Source organism: Fusarium pseudograminearum, chromosome 1 (genome assembly GCF_000303195.2).
Source record: "Fusarium pseudograminearum CS3096 chromosome 1, whole genome shotgun sequence".
NCBI classification, from domain to species: Eukaryota; Fungi; Ascomycota; class Sordariomycetes; order Hypocreales; family Nectriaceae; genus Fusarium; species Fusarium pseudograminearum.
The window spans coordinates 11,434,603-11,450,055 of NC_031951.1; the positions used below are offsets into that span (position 1 = coordinate 11,434,603).

At 47.3% G+C, this 15,453-nt stretch overlaps 4 protein-coding genes across 4 annotated transcripts, besides 1 other annotated feature; 1 reads left to right on the forward strand and 3 right to left on the reverse strand.

The window, feature by feature from the left end:
• Positions 1-378: 378 nt before the first annotated feature.
• FPSE_00714 (uncharacterized protein) lies at positions 379-4,985 on the reverse strand (the record flags this gene model as incomplete). Its single annotated transcript, XM_009253834.1, has 2 exons — positions 379-2,412; positions 2,463-4,985. The coding sequence occupies 2 exons, from the start codon at positions 4,983-4,985 to the stop codon at positions 379-381; spliced, it is 4,557 nt and encodes a 1,518-aa protein (XP_009252109.1).
• A 593-nt stretch (positions 4,986-5,578) lies between these two features.
• Positions 5,579-8,890, reverse strand: FPSE_00713 (uncharacterized protein; the record flags this gene model as incomplete). Its single annotated transcript, XM_009253833.1, has 3 exons — positions 5,579-7,727; positions 7,781-7,856; positions 7,906-8,890. The coding sequence occupies 3 exons, from the start codon at positions 8,888-8,890 to the stop codon at positions 5,579-5,581; spliced, it is 3,210 nt and encodes a 1,069-aa protein (XP_009252108.1).
• Positions 8,891-8,903: 13 nt separating this feature from the next.
• Positions 8,904-8,935: a microsatellite.
• Positions 8,936-10,585: 1,650 nt separating this feature from the next.
• On the forward strand, positions 10,586-11,136 carry FPSE_00712 (uncharacterized protein; the record flags this gene model as incomplete). The annotated part of the gene is made up of 3 exons (XM_009253832.1): positions 10,586-10,632; positions 10,795-10,877; positions 10,934-11,136. The coding sequence occupies 3 exons, from the start codon at positions 10,586-10,588 to the stop codon at positions 11,134-11,136; spliced, it is 333 nt and encodes a 110-aa protein (XP_009252107.1).
• A 344-nt stretch (positions 11,137-11,480) lies between these two features.
• On the reverse strand, positions 11,481-13,796 carry FPSE_00711 (uncharacterized protein; the record flags this gene model as incomplete). The annotated part of the gene is made up of 3 exons (XM_009253831.1): positions 11,481-13,077; positions 13,135-13,682; positions 13,743-13,796. 3 exons carry the CDS (start codon positions 13,794-13,796, stop codon positions 11,481-11,483), a joined length of 2,199 nt encoding a protein of 732 aa, XP_009252106.1.
• Positions 13,797-15,453: the final 1,657 nt, after the last annotated feature.

Sequence of the window (15,453 nt, forward strand, 5' to 3'; positions counted from 1 at the left end):
ATGCAAGGATCTGAGCCGCTGCCCCATTTCATACTTCCAACAAGAGGTTCTGCTATATCGAGGGATCCCTGCTAGCGTTATGAAGTTGACATTAACAACCGACACTAGCAAAATTAACAAACAACATGGCATTGCTGATTCCACGCACAGATCTTTCAGATGAACATTATTTATGTGGATGGAATTCACCTGTGGGATGGAAGAAAGTATATCGATGGTGTGGTAGTCAAAACAAGCCATCCATGAATATCTTCACATCCCCCACTGCAAGCTAAAAATCGACACTGAAATTCCTAATACGTGATCTTCAATTGCATCCATCAATTCTCATCACTACCTATTCACCCCAACATATATATGGAACTCTGCCTAATTCCATCAATCACCAAAGCCAAACATCAACAGCTGACCAGAGCTATTGCGAATTGCAACAACTGCATCAGTAACAAGCACATGCCCCTGAAAGTTGGAGCTCGACCTATACTCAGATGGCAACCAGACCAATCTCTCACCGTCCTTTGTCAGCCAAGCATCACTAAACCCAACTCCGTAGCCTTTTGTAACAAGCGGTACTGCTCCGGTGTCGTTGTTCTCAGTCCCGGCATCCTGGGTACCACTTTCCTGAGACCATCGTTCAGGTATCAAACGACCTTGTTCAGTCAGAAGTGACATCTGGCTTCCCGGTCCAGATACTTGTTTATGGACATCCTTGGTTTGCAAGTCCCAGATCTGGATATTTTCAACTTGATTGCCAGCTGCGAGTGAAAGCCCATCAGGAGAAAACTCTAGAGAGGATAGATGTTCCATTTGGAGTTCGAACATGCTCTGATTCGCTAGGTCATGAACTTCAATCATCTCTTCTCCTTTGCCAAATGCGAATTGAGAATCATTCGCTGAAAATGCCATCGGCCAGAAAGATGTGTCAATGAACCGAACGTCTATCGGGCCAGCCTCAAATGTCTGTACACATTTGCCAGCCGCTTTGATATCCCATATCTTAACGTGGGAGGCGCACTGGGTTGCAAGCATGTTTCCAGATGGGGAGAAGACTATGCCGAGTATAGCAGACTTGTGTTCTTCGAGTGTAAGTACGCTGTTGCCAGGACGCGCCAGATCCTCGATCTCGACAATGCCGTCTTCAGAACCCAAGGCAAGACTCTGACCATCTGCAGACAACGCCATTGTGTGTATGCGTTTTCGGATCTCGTTGCTTTTGCTTGCAGTTTTGATTGCCTTTGGGTCCCAGATTGTGATCTGACCATTACCTTCAGCTCCCCCAACAGCGAGCCACTGACTGTCGATTGACCAGGCCATTGCCTTGGGAAGACCACTTGCAGTGGCTTGGAAGCTTCGGACATCGGAATATGCCACATCTCCAGTAGTAGTATCGATGATGGCGAGCCGGGATGGATACTCGGTGCATGTTGCAATCTGTTTGCCATCGGCAGAAAATGCTGATGGCCTCTGAGACGTGGGTAAGGGTCTATCAGTTGGATATTGACCCGAGGGCGGTAGCCCGTATCCGTCCTCTCCGAGTATATCCATCTTACGCTCAGAACCGTTGTCAGAAATGTTCCAGATAGAATGCCCTTGTTCGCCATAGACATGTCCAACCCACGTCCCGTCCGAAGAGAAACCTGACGTTGAAAGGCGATCCGGCGAGATCTCTGTGTCGCCTATCCATGAGCACTTAACTATATCGCGGATGGCAGGGTTTTCTGATCCAATCAAGATACGCTTGCTGTCTGATGAAAATGAACACCGAATCTCAGGTCCGATGGGAACTCGCTCGTGTCGTGTAATATTGTAAATGCAATCACCCGTCTTCGCGTCACGAATCTGAACCTTTGACTCAGGCGACCAAGAGGCGAGCCATTCTCCGTTTGGTGAGAATAGAAGACCAATAATAAGAACCCCAGGTGTTTCGACAGAGTGGCTCTTCTTGAATTCACCTGACGTAGTGTCCCAAAAGTCGATTTCGTAACCTTCAGACGCAGACACAAGGCAAGAGCTATCCGGGGAGAATGCAACTGCTTGTACCTGAGAATATGGATAGTCCATAGTCTGTAAACAATCACCAGTTGCCGCATCCCAAATCCTCATCGTGCAGTCTTCGGAAGCAGATGCTAGCCATTTGCCGTTACCAGAGAAGGCAAGGTTTAAAACTGTAGATGTGTGACCTTCAAGTGTCTGGACACAAGCATCCCAGTCTTCCGGAACAGGAAGACTGAGCCATGATGTTTCGAGAGTATGTTGTTGAAATGCTTGTCGTGCCACAGAGCTCTTAGGACTGAAGAGAAGCCCCGATGCATAAGTCTGCAAAGGAAACTCTTCGATTGCACTCTTGAAATACAGGACGAACCGGTTGGCGTCTTGCAAGACACTGGTAAGTTCGTGGTATTCCGTACCGATCTAGGATTTTATTAGTATAGAGATGCGTTGGATGAAGAATGGGGACATACGACTAGCTTCTGCAGCTTTTGAATTGCCAGCACTGCGGTGACCACTTCTCCGAGGAGTGAACAGGCTTCTAGCCAGTATAGAAGTGATCCTTTCAGGAATTTGAGGGTAGCGGAAGCACTTTCGTCGTCAAATGCCGAAATATGATCTGCCCAGTAACAGCAGGCATACTCGACCGGGTCCAAGGGATCCAAGGCATCTTCTCGGTCAAGAAGAGGTATAGGTGCACCCGGTTTCTGGAGGTTATATATGTCATACTTCAGTGTTTTCTTCATCGTTTCCAACATTGTAAGTAAGATGCTGCGATGATTGCGACGGATACTCTTTGATAGTAGTTCCTCATGGTCAGCTTCCCACACAAACTCCTTTGCAAGTTGGTCTTCTAACAAAAAGTCCTTGGCCGACTGATGTACAAACGACACCACATCATCAGAGATAACCAGAAACCCTTTGCAGCGTAAGACTTGTCTTTTGAGGGCGTCAAGTCTATTCGCATGCTGAGAGAGTGACTGGGCACTGGATGACAGTTCTGCCAATGACAATGGGCGATACACCAGGGCGGCAACGGCAAGAATGTCCCTGCATTGCGATACGTGGCTGGAATCCTTGACCTCTTGCATCATGCGCCTATAAAGGTCTCTCAATCCGGATGGCAAATCCTTCAGGATACTGAGAATCTGCCATGGCTCGACATCCTTGCTCTCCAACCTCTTGCAGGCCAACGCTACCCATAGAAAGGTGTTGCCCGCCTTTTTAGTAAAGATGGTATTGACTTCCGGTGGGATTTCGCCGTGCTTCTTTTTCTTCTTGAGTTCTTCAACCTTGTACTTGACGAATGCATCAACAGCATTTTTAATCGATTGTTCAACTTCCTCGTCATCTTCCAGCGATAGGACGACCCGTCTAGAGCTAATCGATTCATCCATGAAGGTATCTTCGATCTCTACCCAATTGCGACTTGAAACAAGCCACTTGACCTTGGAGTTCTCATCAGCGCAAATTTCAAGGATCAGATCAAGGAGCTTGTCGTTGTCTTTGATGCATTCGTCAAGGGCGTCTATGACAATCGCAGTACCCTCTGGAACGCGATTTTCTTCGTCTGATATCATTCTCTTCAGGATGTTGGACAGAACTTGCCATTTGTTTGGTCCATCAAAGGCCTTTCGTCCAATATTGTCAAACTGCGTGCGCACATGAGAGATAAGCTTAGGGTGCTGACACGCAAGACTCCAGATCAAGCCACGAAGAACTGCTGTAGCATCATTCTGATAATTCTCCGTGGCTCGACAGAAGAAACATGAGATAAGATTTGGCGTCAACTCATCAAGGCGATCGATGATGCCACAGAGAAGCATGGTCTTGCCTTTCCCAGGGTCACCTTTGATCCAAAGTAGTCTTTGATTAGGGTCTTGTTGCCAAGTCTGAAAACCCTCAGTGAGGAAAATCCAGGAATAGCAATGCGGCAAAGGTGTACCCTTGTCATGTTCGATCTGCATTTTGTCGAAGAATGGATTGGTCGTGTAGAGATCCTGGAAGCAGACTCTGTTGTTTTCGTCCTCGTTGATCTTTTGTAGTTGCTGGGTCTGGCGATCAATGGCCTTCTCGATGTTTTTGACGCCAATAACCAAATTTCCGAGTCTCTCGCGAGATTCTGTCGTATTGTACTTCTTGGACATCCTTTCGAATTCTGCTTCCGATACCTCAATATCGGCAAGCTTACCACCCCAGTAGTCTATGTAGACAACACTCTTCAAGAACGCAGTAGCACGGTTCTTCTGAAAGTAGCAGACACTCTCTATCAGGTAAGCGAGAAACTTCTGGTACAGATCCAAGACATATTTCCTGAGCTCCTCTCGCAGGTTAGACAATGCGGTTTTCCCAATATCTTCTTTCGCTTCCAAATTATCTTGAAGGAGAAGTTCTGCCAGGTTCCAGTACCAGTTGACGCGAGACAGCACATGCTGAAGTCCCGCACGATGAACGCCTGGTTGTTTGGCGGGGTTCGAAAAGACTTCGAGAATGAAACAAACACCAACCCATGGGATGGCAGCTTGTGGGACGGCTGATACAGCCGGAGTGACTAGTGATCTCACTGTGTCAAAAAGCTGTAGACCATCGTTCACCTTGCCGTAAATCTTGGCTTCTTTTTCAGTCTTCCTTAAACCAATGTCAACAAGCAGTTGCATGTTTTGCCAGCGCTCTTCGTAAGAAGTGCCAAGCGAGGTAATATCAGGGTTATCGTTTTTGAGCTCAGACAGAAGAATTTCTTCATATTCCACGATGTGCTTATTGCCGCTATCGCGAAGCGTATTGTAAGCCTCATTCCACAGTTCCTCTTGCAGCTTGTTCCTTTCGGTATCATCTTCTGGTTGCTTTTCGACGGGTGGTGTTTCTACAATGGGAATCGTCCTGGGAATTGAAGGCGGGGGAGCGCTGACTGGTGATGGAGCTGTACTGGACTCATCTTCCGCCGTTTTCGTCTTGAATAAGTTCTTCAACCTCGCGAAGCGGTGCCGGCCACCCATGTTGAGTTATTTGTTGATTGATAGTGTGACGTTTGATACGCAAGAACAAAAAGTGAAGAGAAACAGAGGACAGATTCACTGGTTCTTCTATTAACCTTAGCTCGTCTTCACTTATTCTCTAGCCTCCTTACTCTGTAGGGCGGGGTAATGCGGCTGCGAACTATTCAAGCTTAAGTGCGCCTCAATAACCCATCCGGTAACTTCCATCCACTGGAGTGTGCAGTAGTGCTTCAAGATTCTGTTGATCCTTGTCAGATTCTGTTTGCAGATCGTGATTTAAAGCTACTAAGACATTATCGTCAAGATGCAATTGGTCTTCAACACGCTAATTGAAACATGGCTTAGTTTCTGCGTCATAAAACGCCCTTATTCTGCAGCCATTTTTTAGTTTTCCAAGCCTTTTCTGGTTCCAGGCCTCGTCTAAAGGCATCAATGGCACTAAGATCATTGGAGGTTTAAGAACTGAAAATGGCAGATTGAGGGACATGGCGTATATCTATGTCTATGAGCCGTATTCTATAATCTAAAAACTCTTGTATCTACTGAAGTCATATATCTATTTAATACCCAATTTAAATTACTTGCCACTGAAACTAATAACCCCATTGGCGACACCAATTGACCATCAACTCTGGGGTGACTGGTCCAGCCTCCCTGATCGTCGGACTGTGGCCCTTAGTTCTCTCCATCGAGAACTTCATAACCCGACCACTCTTCGCGCTCTCCAAAAGTCCACGGTACGTATCAACTAGCTTGATACCAGGATTTCTCTCCACATCCACATCCTTGTCCTTCGCACTAGCTTCCAACCTCTCGACCCATTCCTCCAAACTCACAATCTTCATCCCATCTCCGTAAAAGTTCTTCACTGCCGGTGCAAGAACAGACCAGTTCGTCTCTGAAGGGTTCACACCGTGGAAGTATCCGTTGATTTCTGATAAGGGTTTGGGGTCCGTGATACCAGCGATATCAAGGATGAGACCCGAGATATCCTCAACAGGCGTCCATGCGATCTCTTGCTGAGGTCCAAGGGAATCAGGCAGAACTCCAAGATGGACTGAACTGGCGATCAAACTTGGGATGAACTCCTGTCGGTTCCACATTCCCTTCTCACCTCTTGGTCCTGCAATTTGTCCAACTCTCACAGAAGCAGCATGGATACCCGACTGCTCAACAGCCGCGTCGAGAATCAACGTTGCCGCAAGCTTGGAGCGGCCATAGCCCATCTGGGGCAATGTCATATCAGTAAGCTGCTCTTCGGGGACCTTATCAGTAGAACTCCAACCATCGGCAGTACCGATACTTGAGATAAAAACAATAGGCACATCCTTGTCTGCCGCGGCAGCAAAGTCGACCAAGTGACGGACGCCACGGATAGAGCTCTCAAATGATGACACGCTGATGTTGAAGTTCACGGGCCATGCATTATGGATGATGCGGTCAGCACTGGCGAGAAGAGCGTCGTACTTGGCTTGTCCTAGACCCAAGTCTGGCAAAGACAAATCGGCATGAAGGAATTCGACTTTGGAAAAGTCTTGTGTCAATCCACGACTTTCGTTTATTGATGGTTGTCGAGATGCACCACCGTCGTCAGGACGATTGAGGGCGACGATCTTCTTGACTGTGGGGAGTCTGCAGAGAGTATCGAGCATGTAGGCACCCAAAGAGCCTGTGCTTCCGGTAAGAAGAACGGTTTGGTTGTCCTCCTTGGGAGGCATCTTGTTGGCTTTAGAAGCGGGAAGGTTCTCGGTGTACTTGGCCACAAGTCGCTCGGTTTCCTTAATCTCCTTTGCCACATTATCGTGGTCCGCGGAGCCATCCCGAAGAGAGATAAAATGACGCGCGAGCCGTTGGGCTGTGGGATATCGATAAACCACTTGTGTCGTAAATGTCGATGTCTCCACCTTCGCTGACCGAAGAGCCGACTTGAGAACCTTGGTAGCAGTCATGACTTGCAACGAGTCAACTCCAGCAGAGAAAAAGTCTGTATCAGGCTCGAGGTTGCCAACTCCAAGCTTGGTCTTGAATACGGAGATGATAGACTGGGCAAGTTCTGCTTCACTCTCAAAGTTGAGAGCAACGGATTCATCTTCAGGTTCATTCATCTCAGCCTTTTCGTACAAAGCTTCGATGAAGTCCTTATAGAGCTTGACGGTAGCTGCTCGTTGGACTGTCTCTTTACCAGCGCGAGCAAAGGGCAATGAGGGGTCGGCGACAGCAACAAGGTTCCTGGTGATTCGTCCATGAGCCACCGTCTCCGAATTGGCCTGTTCAATAGTAGGCCAGACCTGATCGATGAATGCTTCCGTTTCGGCCTCGTCCTTGGGAGCGTGTGCTTCATCCACAGACTCGATAATCAGGGCCGCCTGGAACCTTCCCTCACCAACAACAAGGGCTCCCTTGACGAGAGGATGGCCAGAGACGGCGGATTCAATGGAAACGGGGTTCAGCTTCTCGCCGTTCGAGAAGACGATGATATCATCGGCACGACCCATGTGTAGCCAGTGGTCCTTCAGCGTAGGGTGAGGCTGGTAGATATCTTTCGTAGACCATTCTGAGAGTTCTGGGAAGGTGTAGAAGACGGATTGGTTGCCAGGATCGGAAAGGTCTTTGCGGCAGATGACACACTCGTACAGGTTTTCACCGCATGGTCGCCAGTCGAGTCCCATGAATTCGCTGTCAAAGACGAAATATTGCCAGAGTTTGGGGTCAGGTGATGCATAAAGTGCGTAAGGAAAGCTCCTACAGAATTTGTTAGATGATGTTAGATGAACAGCCTTTGAAAGAATACTTACTCTGTCGATCCAATAAGGTTGCGTAATTTAACACCCTTTTCCACCAACATGTTTCCAACTGCTGGAGATAGGGCTCCTATTAGATTGTTAGTTATCAGACTATCTCTAACAGCCAGAACACTTACCTCCAGCAAACTTCAACTCATAAAGTCTAACCAGCGCCTCAACGCCCTCGTCAGTAGCCGCGATGCCTTCCACGATGGATGGAGGCAGTATGACTGCCTGAGCACCAGAAATCTCCAGACACTCCAGTACTGAGTCTACACTCAAGGGCTTATTAGGAAGTGGCATGATGGCGGTAGTACCAGTAATTATGCCTGTTAATGACCCGACAACACCAGCGGCATGGAACATTGGCATCGAGACAAGAATCTTGGTACCCTCTGGCAAACTCGCCAGAGAGTAGCTGCACCCTTGGTATGATCCTTTGTGAATCAGGTTCTGCAAGACATAAAGTGACCCCTGTTTCACAACGATTGGCTTGGGGATTCCCGTTGAGCCACTCGTGTGTAGAACAACAAGGGGATCAAAGCGAGATTGGTCAATCGATCTGTTGTAGGGAAATGGTGAAGACTCCACGTTGAGGAAATGGTCAAGACTTTCGATAGTGAAGCTTTGCATACTGAGCTGATCAAGACATGGCGAGATTGCCGCACTCATTGACTCGCTGTAGTACAAAGCATTACAACACGTAGCTTCAAAGAGCGAGAGCTGAACCATGGGTGTGTTGCGAGGTGAAATGAAGAGGGCTTTGAACCCGGCTTTGATGCACGCGAAAAGCATTACTGTGTATCGCATATCGTTGGAGCCGATGTAGGCAATGGTAGGAAACTCTTCATCGTCAGGTGATCTGGTGATGGTGTTTGAAAGTGAGTGTGCCATATAATTGATGGCGTTGTTGAGCTGAACAAAGGTAACGGGTTTCCAACCATTCTGAGCCTTGTCGCCTGAGGGGATGAATTGGAATGGTCTCTCGGGTTCATTTTTAGCGATGTTTTCGATTAATTTGACTAAAACGCTGTTGTGGTTTTGAGGTTGCTTCGGTGGTTGACTTGAAGCGCCGCCTGGAGCTGGTGCTTCAGTATGTTGGATGTCTCGTGGCACAGTCATGTCTGTATTGTTGGATGATGTAGATGATGATGATGATGATGATGAAAGAAGTAATTTGTTCAAAGATATGGACTGAGCCAAGTTATATATGTTCTTGATCCCAGAATAGCTCTGTAGATCCCATCGTAGTAGTTGTCACTACAAGAGCCAACATTACTAACAGCACCAACCATTGTGTATACTTTCCGTCTATTTGTCCAAATACCGCGGGTTATCGACGTTTCTGATTCGATATTGAGACACGGTGATTTAGTTTGCTTAAATCCAGTGGCCTTGTGGGAAAATGGTCTAGCTGATGGGGAGATCCCTAGGGTCAAAGCCACTTCGTTAGCCAATCCAGTATTTAGATTCATGCTTTGACATGCCTATCGTGACGTGGCTCGGCATTCGGCAACCGGCAGAGGCTTAGTATGGTATGAATACAAGGCTAACGATGACATCAAAATCGTTGTCCAGTATCGCGGAATGGCCGGTTATAAATGGATATGGATGGACATGGTATCGGACCCACGCCACGCGATATACATAGTACGAAATCGGATATTTATTCTGTACCTGTTCTACGACAAGGTAACCCTGGTCAGTGACAGAAAGCTTGATTATTAAATTTCCCTTGCCGAAATTCTATCAAAGAATCAGTTCCGAAACCCTTCCTCGGAACGGATATAGAAAAGTGGATTCTGTGGATCGACAGTATCTTGTCGATAGTCGGTGTACTCCCAATAAACATATCTCAATTCTAGTGCTCGGAAAAAGCGGCTCTGGTCAACACGGCCATGATGTCGTGTCCATGTCGATCAACCTCAGAAACTAATCGACCACGGAGTTTGTTTTTTTAAGACCGACGGATTTTCCATGGACATTCAACTATTAGAAACCTGCTTAAATCTAGAGCCGCCGTTCAAATATTGTGAACGTCGGACAGACACTCTTTATGCAAGTTTTCACAATTCGAGGTAAATATTGGATTTTTCTCTGCAGTCATCAACACGAGTGGTTGTGTTACACATAGTTCTCCATTGAGAAGTCATATCATCACCTGATGCTGGTGGGTGATCTGATTGACTTGCAGCTTCGGCTCAATTGATTCTGATTTTGGGACCTTCAGCGCGCCACCGTGCTTATTGGCGGGTGAAATGTGCTTCAATGTTACCGTTACACATGTGTAACACCAAGTCAATACTTCCTGCTATTTTGTTAATCGTTGGGCCGACATGGATGATAAGCACATGGCAGCGGAGAGTCCACTCATTCCCATATGTATACAATTATTTAGAAGCTTTCTTGAGGTACAGGTTGATAATAGTCCTATTCTTTAAAGATTATCACTTTCTGTTCCACAGCATCTCGACATCAGGTCATGGTTATTCATTACAGGCACCAGGAGTAGCAGACTCTGTGGATGGATGATACATGAGAGATACATTTCAGCTGCAGACTTACACACCACAAAGGCATGCAGTATTAACCGACTTTGTACTCATACCACCTGAGGCGCCTTTGATACTACTAATGGGCCACCGTGGTGCAGTTTTTTGAGCAGCCTCAGCTTGTCCAACGTGTCGATCCAGCCCATCTCTGAAACGTAGTTGTTGCATCCTTCTCTACTGGATGTCCACCTTCGGTTAAGCAAACATACAAATATTGACCCCTTATCTACTCAAGATCCTCAAGTGGAATAAGCATAGCGAAAACATGCAGCTGAACGACCAGTACGGTCCTTACCTTTACGCCGCATTGATGTACGTACAATTAAACTTTAACTATAAATATGGGCTTTGTGTCTCAAGTGCGACGCGACACTGTCCTTAGTTGAACTAGTGTTTACAGATTCAGGTCAGCCCATCTATCAACATGTAAGTCAACTTGACACTAGGCACAACACACAGACTAACACTACGTAGGCTTTTCAGCACCATCATCTTGGCTTTCCCATTGGCTGTTGCCTCTTGGCCGCACATCGAAGCCTGTCGTAAAGCCTGGCCTGGTAAGTTTCATCTTCTCATTACTCATGCCACCACATACTAATGAATATCTCTCCAGCTGAGCCCTGTGCCTACATCGCCGGGAACGCAATGGTACTAGGTACCTGCGAGAGCGTATGCGAAACGACCAACTGTCCCAACAACTTAGTCTGCAAGCCTCGACGCTGGACTCGTCACTGCGACAATTGTGGTGGAGATCTCAACACGGGCAGTAACCGTGGAAGCACTCATGGAACTGACCACGGTCCGACCATCCTCTGAGATGAGAGACCGCCTCCTCTGCCGAATGAGTGGGAGAGGGTCAAGCTGTTGGTAGAGGAGGTTTTGAAGATTGTTCAAAAGCATGCTCAAGCTAATGAGAAGAATGAGGGGAGTGACACGTTTCGAGGCTTAGCTCGACTGCTCTTGAACTATTTAGCACAGATACTACAAATGTGAATTCTGTTCTAGTACTGCATGTCTACCGATGTTTTTTAAATGTTGAGTAAAATAAAATATATATGAAAAAGGGCGAATAAGATTTAAATTGTCTATTTGATTAAAAGGGAATAATATACTATTTTAATTAAATAAGAAGCTTTATATAAAACTTGAAATATAGCTACTTAAACTGCTACAGCAATGGCCTTCTCTTTAACCTCAACCGAACTGTTATCTCTTGAGACACCACCCTCATTCTGAGATATCTCCTCTGAATCATCAGTGACTACCTTTCTTGTCTTTCCCCAGCCAAAGTTGTCCATGTTAATGACGGCATAGATCATAACAGCAATGTTGAGGAAAGGTCCAAGGAAGACGAAGATAGCCAAGCCCAACATGAATTGTGCCCGTTCGACAAGGTTTCGAGGCAGCCAAGTAACCATAACGATATAGTAAAGCAGAGGAATAATCATGACACCAGCGAAACACATAATGAGCCACACAGGTTGGCTCATAAAGGCGACAATCATACAACCGATTGATGCAATGACAAAGATGTTCAAAGACCAAGTCAAGACATTAGAGAAGGCGACGATACGCTCCCACCACTGAGTGTTCCAGGCAGTAAAGAGAAGCAGATCGTTGCTGGTAGCACCAAGAGTCCAGCGACGGCGCTGAGACAAGAAAACGTTCCACGAGTGAGGGACGTCTGTATAAGCACGAGCAAAGAGAGCTTGGCGAGTCTGAGCATGGGGAAAGGTGACAAGCAGCTGGCAGATGTGATTGCGGTCCTCTGAAGCAGTAGCCCTGATACGCTTGATCATACCGTCCATGTGCTTAGGGAAGTAACCGAAGAGGTCGACGAGAACGAGGTCGCCACAAGTTTCGTCGCAGATCTTGAGAAGCTGGCAGCAGCCGGGCAGACAAGAGACCTTCTTAGTGGCGATGGACTGATGGAGGCGACGGAGGCCCTGGGCTATAGTATATTCGGCTGATTGGTACAGGGACCAGAGGTTCCAGTTACTGTCCTTGTAGTCGACTGCCACATAACCACAGACGCCAACAGTGTTGGGGTAGTAAGACTCCTTGAGCAGTTCGCTAATGCACTGGTCCTCAAAGACCGTATCGGCATCCATACCGACAAGGTGGTCAACGTTTTCCATCTTGACCTCATCCTCAAGCCAGCTGGTCATAGAATCCAGGAACTCGCGAGAGAAGATAGACTCTGGGTTCTGAGCGCGGGTATTGAACTTGTAGAGAAACGATCGAATGACAATGAGGCTGTCACGCTTGCCCTGGTTTTGGTCCTTGACGATACAGTAAAAAGGGGTACCCTTGTAGAACCCTTTACTGATCTCTATATCCATCTGTTGGCCATCCCATGCAGTGTAAGCGCCACGAATCTTCTTCCTCTGTGTTTGGTGCTTGAAGATATCCTCGTTGAGGTAATCACCAGTGGTCTTGGACATTCCAGGACCTCGAACACGACCATCGCAAATAACCATGATACCTTTCTTATGTCCCTCAAGACCAGTCTGGTTAACGAGGGAGTCGAGAGATCGAGTGCACTCCTCGTAGGTTTCGTTGTAGCAAGGAATGACGTAGACGAGGTTCTCGGGGGTTTCGGGCTTGATCTGCTTCTCGGGGCGGATATAGTGGGCAAAGCTGAAAAAGGCGATCGAGGCAATCATGGCGCAATTGAGGACAAGAGGAAAGGATATGAAGGGCAGATAGATGTAGTAATATCTGGGCCACCACCAGGTAGCGAAAATGAACATGAAGCTTTAGATCGGTTAGCTTTTAATGAGAGAAAGTTGTTGAAAATAGATCACGACTTACTTGACAGCGATCAGACCAGCTGTAAGAATATATTTCTGGATAGAGACCTTTCTCTTCCCACGCTTCATCAGGACAGCCTGATCGACATCATCTTCAGCAGAGACATCGACCTTGGGCTTGGCAGCATCTGCACCATTGTTCTTGAACTCGTGAACAGCATCATCATGCTGATGAGAAAAAGGCTGCGGGACAGGAGTGATGTCGTGATCGGCCGACGGCGTCAAAGGGCGATCAGCTTCAGAGGCATTGGAAGACCCGCAGTTACTGAAAGACAATGGCAGACGAGCACCGGGAACAATGAGATCGAGGGGTTTTGTCGCAGCAGCTCCAGACACAGAAGCTGGAGCGGGGGTGTTGGTATCGGGTGTTCCAACCGACTCTGGTCCCCAAGAGGATCTCAGAGAGGGAGCATGCGAGGAGGAGGAGGATGCCTCGTCTACAATGTAGGCTGGGAGCGGAGGGGTGGGAAGCTCAGTGTCTGAGACACCAGAGCCGTTGGAAGAGGTCTTGCCATGGTGAGTAAGCTTAGAGTGGGCATGGACTTGATCCTGTTTGTGGATTTAGTCCAATGGATTCAGAACATGGGAATCTATGAAGGAATGACGAACCTTTTGCTTTCCAATTAGAATAGAGCGGGCAGTCTCAGTGTGCAAAGATGCCATTTCGTCGATCTTGGCCTAATTGAGGAGGATAACCCTGGAAGAGGAAGAAAGAAGGGGCAAAGGGCCGAGACGGAAAACCAAGTAGCGAGTGTCGTGGTGCGAAAAAGGTCAAGAAGCCCAGCCTCAACAAATGTGAGAAAGTGTCGCGATGGTAGAACAGAGAACAACCCACCAAGACACGGCTCGTGAAGCCCTATCTAAATAACACATCTCTCAGTGCCCATCCAGGGCGAGAAGTATTTTCTCCTACGGCCTCATTTGCGTCCGCGAAAAGAAACAATAGTCTCGTCAACGCCGACAGCGCTAAAGCAAATTTCGAAGCCATCTAGCCTTCAAACTTCCAGGGGATAGAGGTCCAGAAGCCGACAAACTCCAGGGGAACGAGGCCAGCTGAAGCTTTGGGCTGTCATTGCGTTGTTGTTCTGCTGCTTTAGGGGCCCAGAAACTCGGGATCGTGGGATACAAGGGTCCAGATTCTTCAGCCTGGACGGGCAAAGCTGAAGTACTGGTGGAGTGCATGAGTTCTTGTGTCGATAGTTTACTTTCGGTTGAAGAGTGTCCACTTGAGATGTCATTTGGACTGGGATGACAATGCCGTGACTCGATGTGGTCAGGGGTAGGGACGTTGTCTAGACCAACATCGTGTAGAGGCTGCCTGTTTTGGAAGACGGAGCCACTGGATGGGCCTTGGACCTACAGGGTGAGTGAAAGATCTTCTCAGAATACATGGATGGCCTTGACCGATCGGCACTCAACACTTCCAAGTTCCAGTAATAGTGCTATATGGCAAGACTCCTCTCCTGACTCGCTCCCCTACAATGTATATAATCGATACAATAATTTGCAATTCCCAGTCAGCACATGGGTATTACAAGAATAAACTGAGCCGGTTCTCACCAAGTTACAAGGGGTTCCAGCTGGGATTATTGTGTCGCCCAACCCTCAAGTGCAAATATTGACCAGGTATCCGTACCTACTCTGTAATGTCCACATGATTGTATTCTAGACTAGTCTACGGATATAGGGGGGCTGATGTCTAGTACATGGGTATCTACGGGGCCGCTCGGCCATTAAAAAGAAGCATAGTAACGCTTGAGTGGACATCTGAAGTCGGCTAAAACTAGTTCCGCGCGCACGGTTTATCATGGTTAAGAGCATACTTTATGCTTTGCACAACTTCTGTCGCCCCATCTATTATGCTTAACCAAATTTTCTTGAGCCCTAGCCTAATGACATTCGACGACTATCTCCGAAGACCATGCTCCTGCGACATTGCGCGATATCATACTCTCATAGCAATAATAAGAATAAGGCTTGGCATTAATCAGATTTTTCCACTCTAATCTAGATTATGAATCGATCGCCAATAATTTATATCTGATATGTCATCGTGCTGGTCACTCACTCCATAAATCTACACTACACTGTGGGGTGTCTGCAGATCAACCTTGCTTTTTATGTGACAAGGAAATTGCACAACAACCAACGCTGCTGACAGAGATATTGGAGCAGGGATGGGTGATTTTATTGTGCCAGCTGATGATTATTTCTGTCAGCTGGGTCGTCTCCTGTGTACCAGTTGCTTTGCCGCCCACCTACGTGGACGTGCAGTACGGCAGACATAGACTATTCACCCGCTGCCCAAATCGACATTTGG